The sequence below is a fragment of the Physeter macrocephalus genome, chromosome 11 (assembly GCF_002837175.3).
Source record: "Physeter macrocephalus isolate SW-GA chromosome 11, ASM283717v5, whole genome shotgun sequence".
Taxonomy (NCBI): domain Eukaryota; kingdom Metazoa; phylum Chordata; class Mammalia; order Artiodactyla; family Physeteridae; genus Physeter; species Physeter macrocephalus.
This window is the reverse complement of record NC_041224.1, coordinates 93,503,145-93,521,149: the sequence shown is the minus strand read 5'-3', so window position 1 is coordinate 93,521,149 and position 18,005 is coordinate 93,503,145. Positions and strand designations below refer to the sequence as shown.

General features: G+C 35.1%; 1 protein-coding gene across 2 annotated transcripts in view; it reads right to left on the bottom strand.

Annotated features, from left to right (window-relative positions):
* Positions 1–222: 222 nt before the first annotated feature.
* SLC30A4 (solute carrier family 30 member 4) overlaps positions 223–18,005 on the bottom strand; it is a 30,324-nt gene continuing 12,541 nt past the window's right edge. For both annotated transcript variants that reach the window (XM_007122547.4, XM_055088259.1), the window contains 5 exons: positions 8,945–9,098; positions 7,274–7,475; positions 6,457–6,562; positions 5,541–5,675; positions 223–4,703 (listed from right to left, as the gene is read on the bottom strand). In XM_007122547.4, coding sequence (XP_007122609.1) covers positions 4,549–4,703; positions 5,541–5,675; positions 6,457–6,562; positions 7,274–7,475; positions 8,945–9,098 — 752 coding nt within the window. In that variant the 3' untranslated portion in view covers positions 223–4,548. The remainder of the gene's footprint in view (positions 4,704–5,540; positions 5,676–6,456; positions 6,563–7,273; positions 7,476–8,944; positions 9,099–18,005) is intronic.

Genomic DNA, 18,005 nt, shown 5'->3' with positions numbered 1-18,005 from the left:
CCATGTGCAGCAATGAAGACCCAATGCAACCAAAAAATAAATTAATTAAATTAATTAATTAAAAATAAATAAATAAAACTAGATAGCTTAAATTCTATTTTCCAATGCTTTTCTTTCTAAGAAGATTATCTTTTAAGGTCTATTATGATTATTTATTCAATTTAAAAAACCTAGAAATTTAAGGCAATGTATACTTTCATTTTTTAATAAACCACATGGCAAAACAATACTTTATTTAATAAATGTATAGGAAATTACAATTTGAAAATTGCGAATACAGTACATATACATATACTGTACTTTGATCTTAAATTACATGGACAAACTCCAGCTTCAAAATCTTTCTTAAATCAATCATTATGCAAAATACCTGGTTTCTGAAGCTGTATATGGAAAAGTATATACAATTTCTTAAACTGTGATATGGCTTACTTATTAACATATTTATTTAGAGAAGCATAAGCTTTCCAAATATACATTATCTTTCAGGTGCAAAGCTGACATACTGGCACATTTCAATTTTGTGTTGCAGTTATTTTGTAATATACTTAATTGCAATATTTAAATTGACACTGTCACAGGTTTAACTGGGAAAGTCTCCATAAATGTTTTCCAATCTTACCAAAAATCAGAAAATGTTTGTTGGTCCTCACCACATGACTGGAAGAATGGGTTAAACCTTTTGTAAGCAAGAATTCAATGACAGGCTGGCCCAAGTGTGTAACCCAGCTGCACACACACAATTCAACATCGAGGAACTCTCACAACGATTCTTCTCTCCAATTTGCGTGCTCCTATCAACATCACAAGAAATATCCCTGGCTAGCGATCTGTTAACATAAATCTGAAGCCCTGTCTGGTGGGATTCACATGATAGATCTGTAGCCAGGGTTTGCAAATGGTATTTTGGTTAGAGAGACATTAAGCTTAATCATCAATTTGGGGATCAGGCTGGCCTCCCCTCAACACAGCATATAGCGAGGTGCCACTATTCATTTGTGACTAATACCCAACAGGCTCAAAAGTGAAGCTTGGTTCAAAGACAAACTGAACCCAATGAACTAATCTTGTATCTATGAACACATTCTATAACTTTAAATTTACTGTATGTAAGGTAGAGGCAACAGCAAAAGTGCCTAAAACCTTATTCCAAAGGGGCTCAAATTCTGTAAGAACGCCTTATTCATTACGGTGAACCAATTAATATAAACACATAAGAAGAAAATAAATTTAGCTAATTGTGCTTGTTTCAGTAGTGAATTCTTCTCTCTTCTAAAGTAGAAAGAGTGGTGGTTTGAGAAACACAACCCCGAGTCTTATCAGCAGTGATCTTGGCTTGCTGTTTGTTGTACAGTGCATCCACTTCTACCACACTTACTCTATAGAGCTCAGCATGCAGAGAAATCTGGATCAGGAACAACCAGCTGTTTAAAAAAAGGTTCTTCCCTACCTAGAAACACATTTATAAGTGGTGCTTTGTCTCTGAAAGATGGTTTTTCCTCACATTAAAATGAAAGGGAAGCTCAAGTATCTGATCCTGCCTGAGTCTATTCTGGGAAAATTCTACTAAAGACAAACACTGTCGGTTAGGACACCTGGGTTCAAGAGACAGAACTAGAATACTGAGATTCCTAAGAGCAGAAAACTAGTTTTAGAAAATGGGAACAAAGCACCCAAACTTGAAAACAGTAAAATAAGAAATCCAGTGATTTGGCAAATAATACTGATGGGAGCTGCAAGTTGTGAGAATCTGGGATCACATTACACAAGAAATAGCTAATGGAAAATGTATGGAGGAATTACAAGTGCTACTGGTTCTGTATTTCAAAGCCTTCTGAAATATGCCTTATTCAACTGCATTCCCCACATTATATTTCTAAAGCAGCATGGTCATTAATTAAACAATAGGTCTTTTTCCTATAATAAATCAAAATGCTGCATCTGGCCAGAGCTGTGAAACACAGGTTATATACACAAGTAACTCTGATTATTTGCAAATGTTAACTGAAATACATTGCAATGAAGAACTGCCCAGATTTTATGTTGTGATGTTTTCCTTGTGCAAAATTAACAATGCTAGGTATTTATACAAACAGACACTGCCTTTCCCAGGACAATGGAAAGCCCTTTCTGAGGGCTGGCTGAGGAGTGTAACTTAGGGCTGTAACTAAGTGGGTGAAGGACAGACCAGCTGTGCAGTTCCTGGTCGTATCTGCTAAGTTCACATCACTCTCTGTGGGTCTTGTGAAGTTACAAAAAGTTAAATCTATCAATCCTCAAATCTTACAGACCCAGTGGAGTACAAGTACAAAGTCTATAGTCTTTGCTACAAAGAGCAAAGCACAGGAAACTTTATGTGTACCTCACTTTAAGGAGAACACTATAATTAAAATTTACAAAAGTTTTCAGTGTTTCTGCATTTTACAAGAGGATCCTTTCAGTCATCAAATGGATTTTAGACTGTTTCATCAAATAACTTTCCAAGGAATAGGTCATTATGAAAAGTCATATATAGCTATTTAAGATAAAGGGAAGTTTACAAGAAACAAGCTCCGTAGATATGAGGAACAATTTGCAAATATGGGGAAATTCATTAGCATAATTAGCATATATAATGCATATTCTTTTCGTTTCTCTTGCTAGGTACTCAAAGTCCATAAATACCCAGATGTCCACTGAAATGCCTCTCATTTATTCTTACTTGCCCTCTGTATTTCAATTTTATATTTATTTTGATTTAAACAGTTTATATGCTACTGAAATTTTTGAAAAATTCAAAGCATTATTTTAAATAGATTCACACTAAGAATCCCATAAAGTGAATTTTCAATTCAATTCAACAGACACTGGGTTTTATTAGGAGCCATTAATCCTCATCAACCCTTTTATTGGATACCATCAACTCAATAAATTTTTAGGTAAATCTAGGTTTTATCTTAGTTTTATTACATAGTGAGTTTCTTGGTAGGAAGATGAAATCTGTTTCCTATTCGTCATTTATATCAGAAGTCAACTGCATGCCCACCTGGGATTTCAGTTCACAACTTGTCTGGTACACTCTACTCTGATTCTGAGGAGTCAAAGAACCATATCCATTCTCGGGATAAGAAAGTGTTCCTCTTGAAAATGGATTTCTAATGTGCATAAAGATCATCTCAAAACCAACAGTTGCAAAATGAAACATGAATATTCACAGCTGCCTCTTTAACACAATTGTTACCAATTAGTTGCATTTGCTCTGAAAACTTTTATGCTTAGCCTCCCTACAACACAGATTTCATGTCCATCCCCATTCCCCTGCTTTAAAAAACACACACACAAGGTCAAAAACCCTTGAAAATTTTGTTTTCTCAGAGTAATAGCTTGCCCCAATCCCTCTGGGAATTTCTGTTACGGTATTATTATTGGAAAAACTTCAAAATTACATCCTAGGGTTTCTGGAGTCCATGGAGAATCCCTAACCCATATCATCCAGCCAAAATTCTCTGGAGGAATGTGGTTAATCTACACATGAGAGGTGAATGGCACACTGAACCTTAGCTTCCCAGAGTTTTACCCTGAAAGGGCTCACACAGATTAACTGGTATGGAAGCAGGAAGGAAGCAAGGTACTAAGCAAACTTTCGGTACAAAAGGTAAGGCAGTTCTTAAATGGACAGAGGATCATTGTTTACCTTTTGCAATCTCTTGCTGTTCTTAAAATAATTCCATGAACAACAAGTGATTTCGGGAAGACTTAAATCTGAAACTCCACACCCCATCGTCACTCCTGTAGTTTGTTTTAAATTATCATATAGTAATTTGAGTTTATGATTAACTTCTGCTATTCAGAATAATATTGAAAATATTTCCTAAACAATTTAATGACAGTGACCACAATATGTAAAGATTTGGTTCTGATAAGGTTACAAATAACCAAAAATGCTAACTTTGAGATTCAAAACCCTGTAACGTCTGGAAAAAGTTGATTACAAATTGTTAACAGTAAGATTAAGACTTATTTGTGAAATCAAACATTTCTGAAACTCTAGGAATACATGCTTATTCCACTCTCTGGATAATTAGTAGTTACTTTCTGAAATCTGAGAAATAATTTTGGTAAAAAGAGAGCTGGGTGTCAAATTCCAGAAGCTGGGTTCAAGATTACATAATAAAAAAATTCAGTTTTCCACCACTGGCTTGATATAAAATGGTCTTTAAAAAGGATTTTTAAATGCAAATACTGAATTCTTGATGCTTCCTTTAAGACATGTACTGTCATAATTAATGAAGTACTGTCTTGGATTGTCTTCTATGAGGTATCTGTAGAGTCATGTCTCATTCTGTAAACAGTGTTTTAGAAACATCTTCATCTGAAAATCATGGTGAAGTCTCATTTTGCCATTAAACAGAAAGTAGCACTGTCAGGCTGGAGTGACTGTTTTGAGAGACCGGTGCTTGATACTGACACAGCTGTCAGGGATTCCATTTCTCATTTAGGTGTGCATTTATTGCTCTTACATCTGTGACTGCAGGATAAATAAGGCGGTAGTCCCTAAAATGTATACAATTAGGGACTGGAACTCTGACAGTTTGCACAAGTTCTGTCCGCTTCTTGCCTATAACTCTGAAGCTGAATAGTACATTTATACATGCCAAACGTGTTCAATAATAAATGCTTTGCTTTGGACTGTACTTCCTCCCATTTAGATGAACTTCCAGGAACTGCAAGGTCAAGAAAATATCATTACTATTCACTGTATACAGTTACACATTAGTGAACAAGACAAAGAGCAAAAACAATCTTACTATACTGTGAACAGATTTTTATTAGTTTGATTTCTACCCTCTTGAAGCTATTCTGTTAGAGAAGTATTTCAGTTTACAAAGCCAGAATGACTTCTCATTATTCCAATCTCTCCATTCCACTCTTGGGTAGAGAAAGAATACTAGACATCAATTACAAGTCTTTCATCTTTTGTAGTTTTTAAAATAAACCATATGCATGTATTATTTTGATAAAAAAATAAAAAGCATCAATCTGTGAAATGATTTAAAGAAATAAAAACATAGAGTTTAGCTTTTCTTATATAGAAAAAACATGGTAAATATACTTTGTGCCTTTTACCTGAAGGCAAAAAATCAATTTGTAATATCTCATCAAAGAGATCAAGGGCTTCCCTGGTGGCGCAGTGGTTGAGAGTCCGCCTGCCAATGCAGGGGACGCGGGTTCGTGTCCCGGTCCGGGAGGATCCCGCGTGCCGCGGAGCGGCTGGGCCCGTGGGCCATGGCCGCTGAGCCTGCGCGTCCGGAGCCCGTGCTCCGCAACGGGAGAGGCCACAGCGGTGAGAGGCCCGCGTACCACCAAAAAAAAAAAAAGAGATCGAAAATTATTGCTCTGCCAACAATAAATTGACCTGCAACTCACGTTTTGAAGAGCCTCACCCTTCCCTTAAAACATATCTTTCCAGCAGAAAAGTCTTCCTATTTAATCATAAGCACAGATGTTTAATTCCAAAGATAGAAGTCCACCAACCCCAGCATTCACTGTCAGCAACATACTTAGCTGTATGTGTACTATGGCAGTAGGTTTTCCTGAAGTGAGAGACCAGATATTTAAATCTTCCACTGAATATACATCTTCTATTTTCATCAAAGCTTCTTTGATATAGTCTACATTCAAATGGCTTGGTACACCTATTCAGAATGTATCATTTATAAGTAAAGGTTATTTTGAGAAAAAATTTACATATTACTAATAGGACATTTTTTAAAAAAGAAACCAAATGGCTTTACCAAATTCAGTTTAAATGAACACTTTAAAATATATTAAAACTTTAAGATAAACTATGCACACATATAGCAGGATATATACAAGAGGTTAATAAATACTTAAAAAATGTTCATGCTCACTAAAAAGAAATGTCACTCAAACCAGACGACTTCATCTAATAAACAAGCTAGGATAGACAAAAAAGAAAAAGGAACATACAATAAAGATAAACCTACTTCTGAGAACTTATAGTTAAATGCTTATACTTAATATCAGTAAGGCAGGGATGTTGGAAATAGAATAGCAAGTTAAATGGGAATTACAGACTTAATAAATAAATTACTAAACATAACTGTATTAAGAATCATAAGCTGCATTCTTGTCCTAGGTCCACAGTTTACTAGCAGCATGACCTTAATGAAGTTATGTTACCCCGCTGAGCCTCAATTTTCTTGTTGGTAAATGGGAATAATAATGTCTGCCTTGCCTACTTTTCTTGGCTATTATAAGGATCAAATGGGTAATAGATGAGAGAGTGCATTGACTCTCACATGTTTTTTACATGTAAGGTGGTATTATAGACTAATAATTATCAGTAAAAAGAAAGACATGGCTCCTACCCTGGAGTATTCCTGCTCCCCACCAACAGCCCCAATCTGATTTAGGGAAATAATAAACCCACAGTGGGGATACTAGAGATCTTACCTTCTAGTATTATAACTACTGTGTCCCATATGATTCGAAAGGTTGTAAAAGCCACAAGTAATGAAAACACATATGTACAGATGGGATCAGCAATCTTGTATTCTGGCTGAAAGATGACAGATCAAAATTGTGTGATTAATTAGACAGTCATAAAACAGTCTGTAAAGCAAAGCAAGGCATACTCTGTCCCCTGTTCTTTAGCAGGACTGGAGCACATCTTCAAAACTTGTATAATGCCAATTGAGAAACATCTTCATTCTTTCCTAGACTGTTTAAATGCCTTTCTTTGTGAAACCTATTGTATTTCCAGAAGTTTAGTCATTTGTTCCACTGTTTTCCTCTGTGCTTTCTCTAAATCTTCCACCCAGAACCATAGACTATCAGAGCTGGAACGAGTTTTAGCAGCCATCCATCTGGTCTAAGCCCCTCATATTAAAGAGGAGGGAACTCAAGTTTAGAGTTGAGGGACTTGCTGAAGGTCAAAGCATTAAAGGCAGAGCCAAGACTAGAACTCAGATCTCTGGATTTCCACTCCAGTGCACATTCCAGTACCTAGCAGTTGAGTGACAAGGCTTAGAACTGAGTTCTTCAGTGAAGGCACCACCAAAGCCAACAGATAAGTTACCCCGTGAGGTTGATACTATTGTGTTTGGTGCTAATAAAAGAGATATACTGATAGTTCAAGTATGCTTGCATAATGCAAAATGAATAGGACTGGCACTGGTGTCTAGTATACTGATAAAAGACAGTCACCTTTAGTTTTAATTTTGAAATTAAATATATATTTTAAAATAAAAAAAACTACCAATCATGTTACCTTGAATCGTATGATGTATGCAGCTATTAGCACACCAACACTCTGTACCAGATCCCCCAAGGCATGTACAAATGCAGCTCTCACTGCCAAGCTATCCTGCCCATGGTTGTGTCCACATCTAGAACCTGTGGTAGGAGAATTTGAAGGCAGGGAGTGGGAATGGGCATGATGGTGACCAGATTGGTTCAACAGCAACCCCATTCTGTTAAAAATAAAAGAAAAGATTATTATTCTTCCTAATATTATTGACAGAAATATTTGTTACTAATCAGACACTAATGAGGCAACATGGAACTCATTCATTTAATAAATATTTGAGCACCTATTATGTATCAGGTACTGTTCTAGGTGTTGGGGTCAAAACAGTGATAAGACAGACATATCCCTATCCCTATGGAACTTATGTTCTAGTAGAGAGGGCAGAGAATTAACAAATAAATACATAATGTACTGGTGGGCAATGTGAATGCTTTGAAGAAAAGTAAAGCATTGCAAGGAGATGGAGAGTGATGGGGAGTGATCAGAAAAGGCCTCACTAAGATTCTGAGTAGAGACTTGAATGAAGTCAGGAAGCAAATGGTGGTGGAAGAGTGTTCTAGGCAGAAGGAACACCAGGGCGAAGGCCCTAAGATGAAAATGTGCTGTATATGTATGTGCTTAAAAAAGCAAGACAGCCATGGTGGCTAGAATAAAGTGAGCAAGAGTGTTGGGAGATGAGTTGGAGGGGTGGCTATGGTAAAAACTTGATTTTATTCTAAGTATGAATGGAGGCCACTAGCGCAGGGATTGGCAAACCATGGTCTGTAGGCCATAGTTGGCTCACTGCCTGTTTTAATAAGTAAAGTTTTTTTTTTTGTAAATAAAGTATTATTGGAACACAGCCATGCTCATTTGTTTACATACTGAATGTGGGTGCTTTTGTTCTGTAGCCGCAAAGTTAAGTAGCTGCCAAAGAGGCTGTATGGCTCTCAAAGCCTAAAATATTTATTATCTGACTCTTTATAGAAAAAGTTTACTGACCCCTGGTCCAAATGATTACGTATGTAACTTAAAGATTTTGTAGGTTTTAGGAAAAAAGTTGGTAGTTACAAAAAATCTTATTAAAATAAAAATATTATAAAAGTTAAAAAAAATTTGTCCTACTTAAATTCCTGATTGTTAGGCAAACTTCAGTATACCTGAGCAAACCCATGAGAAATTTGTAATTCCAAGTGTTTTATTAACATTTAGAAGAAAAATTAATGTACTACACAACTTTAAAATACATTAAAATATCACTGCACGCTACTGAATGCACACATAATAGACATAATAGTCTCTAAGTTCACAGTACTTGAAAATATTAATGTGAAAACAATATAGAGTATATGATACTATAATGGTGGATACATGTAATTATAAATTTGTCCAAACTCATAGAATGAGTTTAACACCAAGAGAGAACCTTCAAGTGAACTATGGACTCTGTACTATAATGATGTGTCAGTGTAGGCTCATGGTTTGTAACAACTGTACCACTCTGGTGGGGGATATGATAACCAGGGAGGCTATGCATGTGGGGGGGCAGGGTATATATGGGAAAGCTCTGTGCCTTCTGCACAAGTTTGCTGTGAATCTAAAACTGCTTTAAAAAATAAAGCCTATTAAAAATTTTTTTAAAATAGAGCTTACATCATATTAACTGCAACTCCAACAGCTGCGGTAATGAGCATTATATCTCCATTTATTTCATATTTCATATGGATAGTTCTTTGGACAGCTTCATATAAGAGGAATCCCATAAGTATATACACCAACAGCACACTAATCATAGCTGACAATACCTCTGGAGGGAAAAATATAAAAAATAAATATATTTGCAGAATGGTCATTATACTTCATATATACGAAATACTGTACAATCTCTTATTTATGTCTTCTTTCCTCTAAGGAGATAAAAGCACTACATTATTTTTGTCATATTATTCTTCCTACTTAAAAAGTGATTAGTAGTTTGCTTTGGATCCTCCACTAATTCACTCCCACCACTCCCCACCTTCTCCTCATCTCTTTAGGATCAAATTATGTATATTTAAAGACTATACACATGATAAAAAAATGAAAAAACTGAGAAAAAAATTTGTAACATACTTGACAACAGGCTAATTTCCCCATAGATGAGTGTACTTACAAATCAATAAATAAGTGAACAACCCATAAGAAAAATGGGTAAAGGACACAAATAGTAATACACAGAAAATAAACAGAAATGGCCAATTTATCAAAATAAATCATAATACAAGAAATTCAAATAAGAATTCCTTTTTGCCCCTTACTAAATTGGCAAAGATTAAAAAGTTTGATAACAGCCATAGTTAGCAAGAATATACTGGTGGAAGTATAAAATAGAACTATCTTTTTGGAGAGTAGTTAGTAAAACTAATAAAATTTTAAAATGCATATATTCCTTATATTCTAAAAATCTATCCAGTAGAAACACATCCATATGTATGCAAAGATAGCTATAAGGTTTTTTACTGTAGCTTTGTCTGTAGTATAAAAAAAGATCTGGAGACATCTTAAATGCCCACCAATGAGGAACTTAATGGATAAATTATGGTATATATATATATATATATATATATATATATATATATATAAAATGGGATACCATAGAGTCATATATATAAATATGTATTTTTAAAAAATTGAAGTATAGTTGATTTACAATATCATGTTAGTTTCAGGTATACAGTACAGTGATATATATATATTCTTCAGATTCTCTTCCCTTATAGGTTATTACAAAATATTGAGTATAGTTCCCTGTGCTATATAGTAGGTCCTTGTTGGTTCATTTATATTTTAAAAAAAGAAAAAAAATCAGGCAAATTGATAATCACAAGAAAGATAGACGAGAAAATGTTATACCTCGAAGTGAGACTAAGAGCTTGGGGAATTTATTTTTCACTTTATTCTTTTTAGTAACACTTGAAAAGTTTTAAGTTTTTACTATAAACACATTTACCTTTAGACTAAAGAAAAACAAACCCATTTTTTAAGGCATGTATGAATGCACTTTGACTCAGGAATTCCTTTTCCAGGAATGATATACACACTCTTGCCAACTGAGCTGCACATGTGCAAAATGAGGTATATTATGAAGCTATTTATCAAACATTGTATATAATAGCAAACAAGTGAAAACAATGAAAAAAAGTGATTAGTAGGGGCCTTGTAACATGGAATACTACACAGCTTGGAAAAAAACATTAGGCTCTTTATGTTCTGATAAGGAGTCATCTTCAAAATACAGTGTTATGTGAAAAAAGAAAAGTATACAACAGTATATATGGTATGTTAGCATTTGTGCAAAAAGAAGAAAGAGAATATATAAATAATGATCTGTACATGCAAACTCTGGAAGAATATACAAAATACTGACAAAAACTGATTATGAGGAAAATGGGTGGCTAGGAGACAGGGGGTGACTTTGCACTATATATGCTTTTATACCATGTGAGTTTTCTATCATGTGAGTATGAAGTAGAAATAATTTTACATCTTTTCAAAATAATAAAAATAGGGCAATGTACATTTTAAAATAATTATTATATAAAACTAGTGTTGACACTCAAAACAATAATAGCAAGAAAATACACAAATTTTTTTTTCTTTAAAGAAACCAGATATTAAACTTTTAAGTGTTAAAAGTTAAAACAATCTTGAAAATTGTTATCTGGGTCAACTCATTGCTCAAAGGTTAAAGGCAGTTCAAGTATATTGGACTATGATACATTTTTATTCCACTTCATAAATTACAACACAGAAAAACTATCTAGCAGTAAAAAAGTTTTTTCCCAAAGACATTTCATTAATGTAGCCAAAACCCTAATAAAATTCTGTGCATCAACAGGTACTGGAATAAGACAAAAAACATACAACTCCTATTCAAAACCATGATTCATGTATTCCTGACATACTAATTATCATACTTCATAGGAGACACAGGCTTGAAGAAGATAGAGACAAAAAACCCAACTGAAATATACAAAGCTGTGGAGAGACTACCATATCAAGTCTGGACTCTAAGCCCCTAAGGACATAACCAAGTTACATTCCACATCACATTTACTGTAGCACTCAGCAGAAAGACTGGCATGTAGCATGTACTCATATATTTATGTATGGATCTGTAGACTGAAGTTAGTTAGGCTGAGCAAGGGAAGAGAAAATGGTATATATACAATTAAGAAGGTTAAGCTAAATATGAACAATAATTATTTACTAAATCCCCCAAAACAAGAATAGGTTAAAAGAAAAGAATTAAGACAAATAGGGGTTTCCCTGGCACAGTGGTTAAGAATCCACCTGTCAATGCAGGAGACACGGGTTTGAGCCCTGGTTGGGGAAGATCCCAAATGCCGTGGAGCAACTAAGCCCATGCACCACAACTACTGAGCCTGCGCTCTAGAGCCCGTGAACCACAACTGCTGAGCCCACGTGCCACAGCTACTGAGCCCGCGCGCCTAGAGCCCGTGCTCCGCAACAAAGAGGAACCACAGCAACGAGAAGCCCGTGCACCGCAACGAAGAGTAGCCCCCGCTTGCAGCAAATAGAGAAAGCCCGTGTGCAGCAACGAAGATACAGTGCAGCCAAAAAAAAAAAAACCACATAAATTTATTAAAAAAAAAGAAGCCAAATATAAGACGAAAACACATGGAATTTCTTGTCATAAGTTATAACTGCTGATGGTAACATATACATATACAAATAATATAAAGAAGAAATAATTAAAAAATTTTGAACTGTAAAATCTCATGTACTAATGGTAGGCTCCTCATTTTACTCATGAAGAAAGAGAACTTTAATTCTCTTTAATATTGGTATGTAAAAAATATCAATCCTTCTCAAACTCTTCTGAAAAAAAAAAAAAGAAGAGAACTCTAACCCTGTGTCAAGCTTGAAGCAATTAGGACACCATAGTTTTAAAGGTGCCTTAATCAAATTTTTAATATGAAATTATAAAGCAATATACTTTATAAAGATTAACAGCTATACAAGTTAATGACAGAGAGATGTGATTGCTTATGAAAATCTAAAACCAATAATTAAAAATTTCAAAACCCCTTGTAATTAGGTTGGCCATACTTTCTAGTTTTCCCAGATAGTTCCAATTTATGCCTGTTGTCCTGGCATAATTGTTAAAAGTGTCCCATTTAACTCTCAAAAGTGTCCTAGTTTGGATGATAAGATATATTGTTACCCTAGTAGGTCTGCCAGATAAAATAGCGGATGCCCAGTTAAATCTTCATTTCAGATAAACAACTAATTTTTTCCATATAAGTATGTTCCATGCAATATTTCAGACATACTGTCATCCTGAGAGAGAGAGAGAGAGAGAGAGAGAGAGAGAGCGCAAGCTAAATCTGGCAACACCCACATCCCAGTGATAGTTTTCCTAAACACTGAAAATGATCTTTTTGTGAACTCTCAGATATGGCAAAACCACATTCAAAATAAAGTAAAATGAAAGTCAAACTAAAGCATAAACAAAGCTCTTGACAAGGAGGAGTCCCACCCTTAGAAGGCCCTAGGCCCCTGCAGCTGAAAACTCAGTTTTCCACCACACTTTTCACCCATGTGAGTAGAACAAAGGATCCTAATGCCTGCCCATAGTTAAGACTAATGGAATTCAACTGGTTCCTAGAAATTCCCAAAATGACATATTAGGATATTGTTATCAAAGATATGCCTTATTCAGCAATTAATAGGAATATGCCTCATATCTAGTTTCCCTGGTGAAAAGCAAAGACATTCATCTGTTATTTTTTTATTCTAATGACCCGTCAAAATGTCTTCTAAACAGAATACTGATAAATGCAAAAGCAAAAAACCTCAAAATTTTAAGTAGATTTTTAGGGCTGAGATTTATAATTGAGAAGTATAAGGCACAGTAATACCATATAGCTAAAATTCCTACTAGTAGTTGTATGATCATTCTGATAAAATGAACAAAAAGCTCTTTCACTGTGAATAAATTAAACTTTGGTGAAATATCATGAGTAGAACTAATTAGTGTTTGAATTTTTTTCATGGTATTTTAAATATGATGGAATGCAAATAAATATAGGCAGGACTTTTTGTCTCCCACAGCGTTTAAGAGAGAAGGAAGCTTTCAATCAACAACCAAATTATGACTTGCTCCAGTCTTCTCATTCTTACCCTGTTGCCCTGGGTTGGTATCTGGTCACATAACATACAGTAAAATTTTTCAAGATGAAAGGAGTGCATGACAGGTGGATTTTTCATTTTCTAAAGGAGACCCAGGAACTTTCATAAACGAAATGCTGGATTTCTGTGAAAGTTACTACCCTATTCATTTTGGACAAACTTGACTAAATGGAAATTTAGCATAAATGAAAAACTCTTGAAATAGATTTTTATGGAAATTCTAGAAACCTATTATTATAGTAGTTCTAACATATTTTGCTATTTTATTCTACACACAAATAATTATATCACTCCACCTGGCTGAACTGTAGCATTGGAGGATGGAGTAAGATGAATGAATATGTGTTTTTTGTTATAACATCACTTGGGTCTTTTTATTCAGCTGAAACATAAACAAATGTTTATAGTCAATGATCTAATAAAGACTAAAATATACTGTGAATTTCGCATACAGAGAATAAACGTTTTGATTTGAATGGCTAATAAACAGAGCAAAAATTAAATGGGAGAAAACAAGATGATTATCAAGTTTTGATAGGATAAAATATGAAAAATGTTTATTGCACATTTTAACACATCTATAAATTGCCAAAATTAGAGGTTTGCAAGGTTCATATGAAGAATATTGAGTCCTTCTCTGACATCCTGTTATTCTCCATCCTAGTACCTTATTCTTTCTCTTCACAGCATTTAATACAATTTATGATTATGTTGTGCTTATGTACATATTTACTGCCCGTCTCCCCACCCTATAGCATTACTCATTCATTCAACAGGTAACTTTCGAGCACCTACTCAGTGAATGAGTAACAATCTGCTTCAACTATGTAAACCACACTCAACTCAAGCATATGTGCTTTTTTATGAGTGCTGCCTAGATGTACTGGCCTATCATAACTGTTATCTTTGCTAATGCTATGATGCCAATAATGTATATTTCCCTTAAATTACATAACACTTGTCTTTCTATTGCCTCAGAGTAAACATCTAGAGTTCAGGTTTCAGAGGTCTATAAAAATGAATAGGGAAGGAAAGCGGAGACATATTCTCTCTTCGACTTCCTTTTTGCTATTTCTCTTTTCTACATTCTTCTAAAAGCAGATAGGAAGGAGAAAAGAAGGAAATCAGTGGGCTGTACTGGATTTGCCTATAGGACCTCCAAACTACTGATAGTATTTTAATTTCACCTCATCCACAGATGAGGATGCACTCAGGATAAAGACATCATATAGGATTTCAGGGGCCCACTGTTGCCACCAGAATGTTAAGCTAAACTGCAAAGTTTGTCTTTGGATCCTCTCACCTCCTACTCTGAATCACCTCCTGTTTCCTGCCTTCATACCATTCCCTATAGCCCACACCCAAGGTGACCAGTGTGCTCAAATTGAATTTTGGCTATCCAGTGCTGACCACCTCACTCATGTCTTACTCCTGCCTCAGTAAAAATTCCCATTTCTAGCATGTACCTATTCTTTTCCTGTAGATGTTCATGTGACATGAAATAACTCTAAGATGTGAATATAACTAATGGGCATAACTCTTGTCAGGGGTGGGAGGAAGGTGTTAAAATGAATCACTAGGGAGAAGAGTTGTGGGGTTCTTTTTTGCTGCACGTATGGGGGAAGAGATTTTTTAGCTGAATACTTTCTGTTCCTTTAGTAAGTATCAGGAGAAAAATAACAAACTATGTAGAACTAGCATTATAACCATATACCCACCTCAGGACAACCATCATCTAGTCAGATCTGCCAAGGTCTTTGTTCAGTAGAATGACACACTGCTGCTAAAGATTCCTGCACTGTCACTTCATCATTAACCTAGGCTGATGATTTTATTACAAAAGTAAATCTTGCTTTTTATTTCAAATACAGACAGCTCTGCTTACTACAGTCCTTTCACATGGTCACTATCTTTGTCTAATCCATGCAGACTCTTCAGCCTAAGAACTGGAATAGTCATATAAATAAAGTCAATTACACTCATAATCCACAGAGAAAGATAAAAGTAGAAGGCAAGCAAGGGACTGGGCTGTTCTCTTTAGAATAGCATGTCCCCTGAGACATAGGCTATTCTTCCTAAGGATTTGTGGGATTTCTCCTACAGTGTGGCTTCATGAAGTTCTAAGTTTTAGTAACTTCCAGAATAAGAAGACATACCCAAAGTCAAATAAATCCAGGCATTTAAAAATAACTCACATGTAGTTCCTACCCTGCTCTCCCTCTTCCCACAAAAAAGCTGCCATTGTAGCTCAGTGTAATGTATTAAAGAAAGAAGAAAAAGAAAAAGAAAAACCTTGAATGATTTTACACAATCTCTGAGTTCACATGAAGGAAAGGAAGTATCAACAGAATGGACCTGACTCCTGGGACAGCGAATTTGGCCTACCCCTCAAATCTAAAACTACCTTTCTCTCACCTTGACCCAATGATTTTTGCTAAAATAAATTTTGTTATATTGTCCCAAATGTTACCAAAGACCTGAGTTAAAAAGCACATCTTTAAAAATTGTTATTTAATCATCAGGGTGAATCATCTTATTCTCCTCCTACCTAGCTGAGACAGTTTTGCTAGGAGAATAAGAATTCCGATTAGGGGGAGGGGAGAAGGCAGGTAGTTTTGGAGCATGGAGCATTTTGAGAGATATAAAAAGTCTGGGTAAGATGATACACTGTCAGGTAGAAGAGGGAAGGAAAAGAAGACTGGAACTAACTTTTACTGAGAATTTACTCTGTGCCAGGTACCACGTTAGGAACTTATACATTATCATCCGTATTTTACAGTAGAAACCCATACTTAGATTAAATCATTCTTCCAAAGGTCATACAGCTAGTAAAAGTGCAGATCTCAGATGTGAACCAAAGACAATTTAACCACAAAACTCTGAAAGAGGTTAAGTACCAAAACAAATAGGATCAGCCCCTGACTGAGATAAGGAAGAAGAAATTCCCTTCTGACTAGTTTCTTAATTGGTCCAAAGGACCTATAAGCCAGGCTATATAACCCAGCTATGTTACAGATCAAATAAATTTTTATAGTTTGTGAGCATAAACGGATTCAGAATTACAGATAATTACAGATAAATGTTTTCAAGTCCCAAATATTTTTGTTCCAAAATTTCAAAAATACTCCTACTCTCAGTTTAGAAATTGGTTTAATTTAACCCAAACACAAATGATTTGTGCATCATGAGCTATACTAGATTATCTGTTTAAGTTTTCATAACCATATTTACTCAGCTTGAATATGCAACAATTTGATTAATGATATCTTATACAGCACTTATTAGTGCCAGACCCATGGAGTTTAATATTTTCTGTACCTGTCCCTACTTAATTCATGGTCTAGAAGGACACATTGTTTCATAAAAATATCTATAAAAATGTGATAAATGCTATTAGGCATGTATAAAGTGTTATGAGAAAACAAAAAGAAAATTTAGCATATGGTACTACTACTATCTGACTCTCATTCACAGACACACACCTCCAGTATGCTGCCTTTGCATAAGAAAGGGTGGCAGGGAGCGGGATATGAACATATATATGTATTTTCTTATACTTTCAAAAGGAAATGCTTGAAGGACAGGCCAGAAACTAATTAAAATGATTGCTAATTAGGAGTGGGGCAGGAGGATGGGTTGGAGGGGACAGAATGAAAGCGAGGCTTCTCTGAGTAAATCTTTTCTTTTAAAAAATAATTTTTGACTTTTGTGACATGTTTTACATATTTACACAATAAATCAACAAAGAAAAAACCAACTCCTGTCCTACCACCCATGCCATTAAAACAAAGCAAATTCAACAACACAGTAATAAACCAGAAGTTTCTTAGGGGGGATTCCTTCTGCAGTGTTCTTTAAGACCTGAATTCCCAAGTCTGGGTAGTAGAGGTCATAAGAGGCACACTATCTAAACGTGTCCAATATAAACAAACCTTTCCCTAAAGAACTTAGAGAGATTAGTCGTGAAGTGGTGGAATTTTATAGCACACAAGGACAGCCACTGCTTTGGTTTATAGCTTTATTCAATTCTACATATCTTTGTTGTCTTTTTAATCCTCCCCACATCATAAGTTTTTCTTCCATTACTTCAAAGAGCAGGATAAGTGAAATAAGTCTTCTGTAGATATATCCTTATAAGCTGTTTTAATACAAAGAAGATCCCCAAAGGCCCTGCTAGTGTGAGGATGTGATTCCCTCCCTAGCTCTGGAAAATACCAGTATATATCTTAACAATTCTCTTCCTTTTATTTTTTAGATGACTTAAAAAATTTTAGATAAAATTCAAATAACAAAATTCACCACTTTAACAATTTTGAAGTGGACAAATTCAGTGGCTTTTAGCATACGCACAGGCTGTGCAACAATTACCACTATCTAATTCCAGAACACGCTCATTACCCCCAAAAAGAAACCATGTACTCCTTAACCAGTCACTCCCTTTTATTTTGTTAAGTCTCTTTTTCTGAGGTTTTTTTTTTTTTTTTTTTTTTTTTTGTGGTATGCGGGCTTTCCTCTGTTG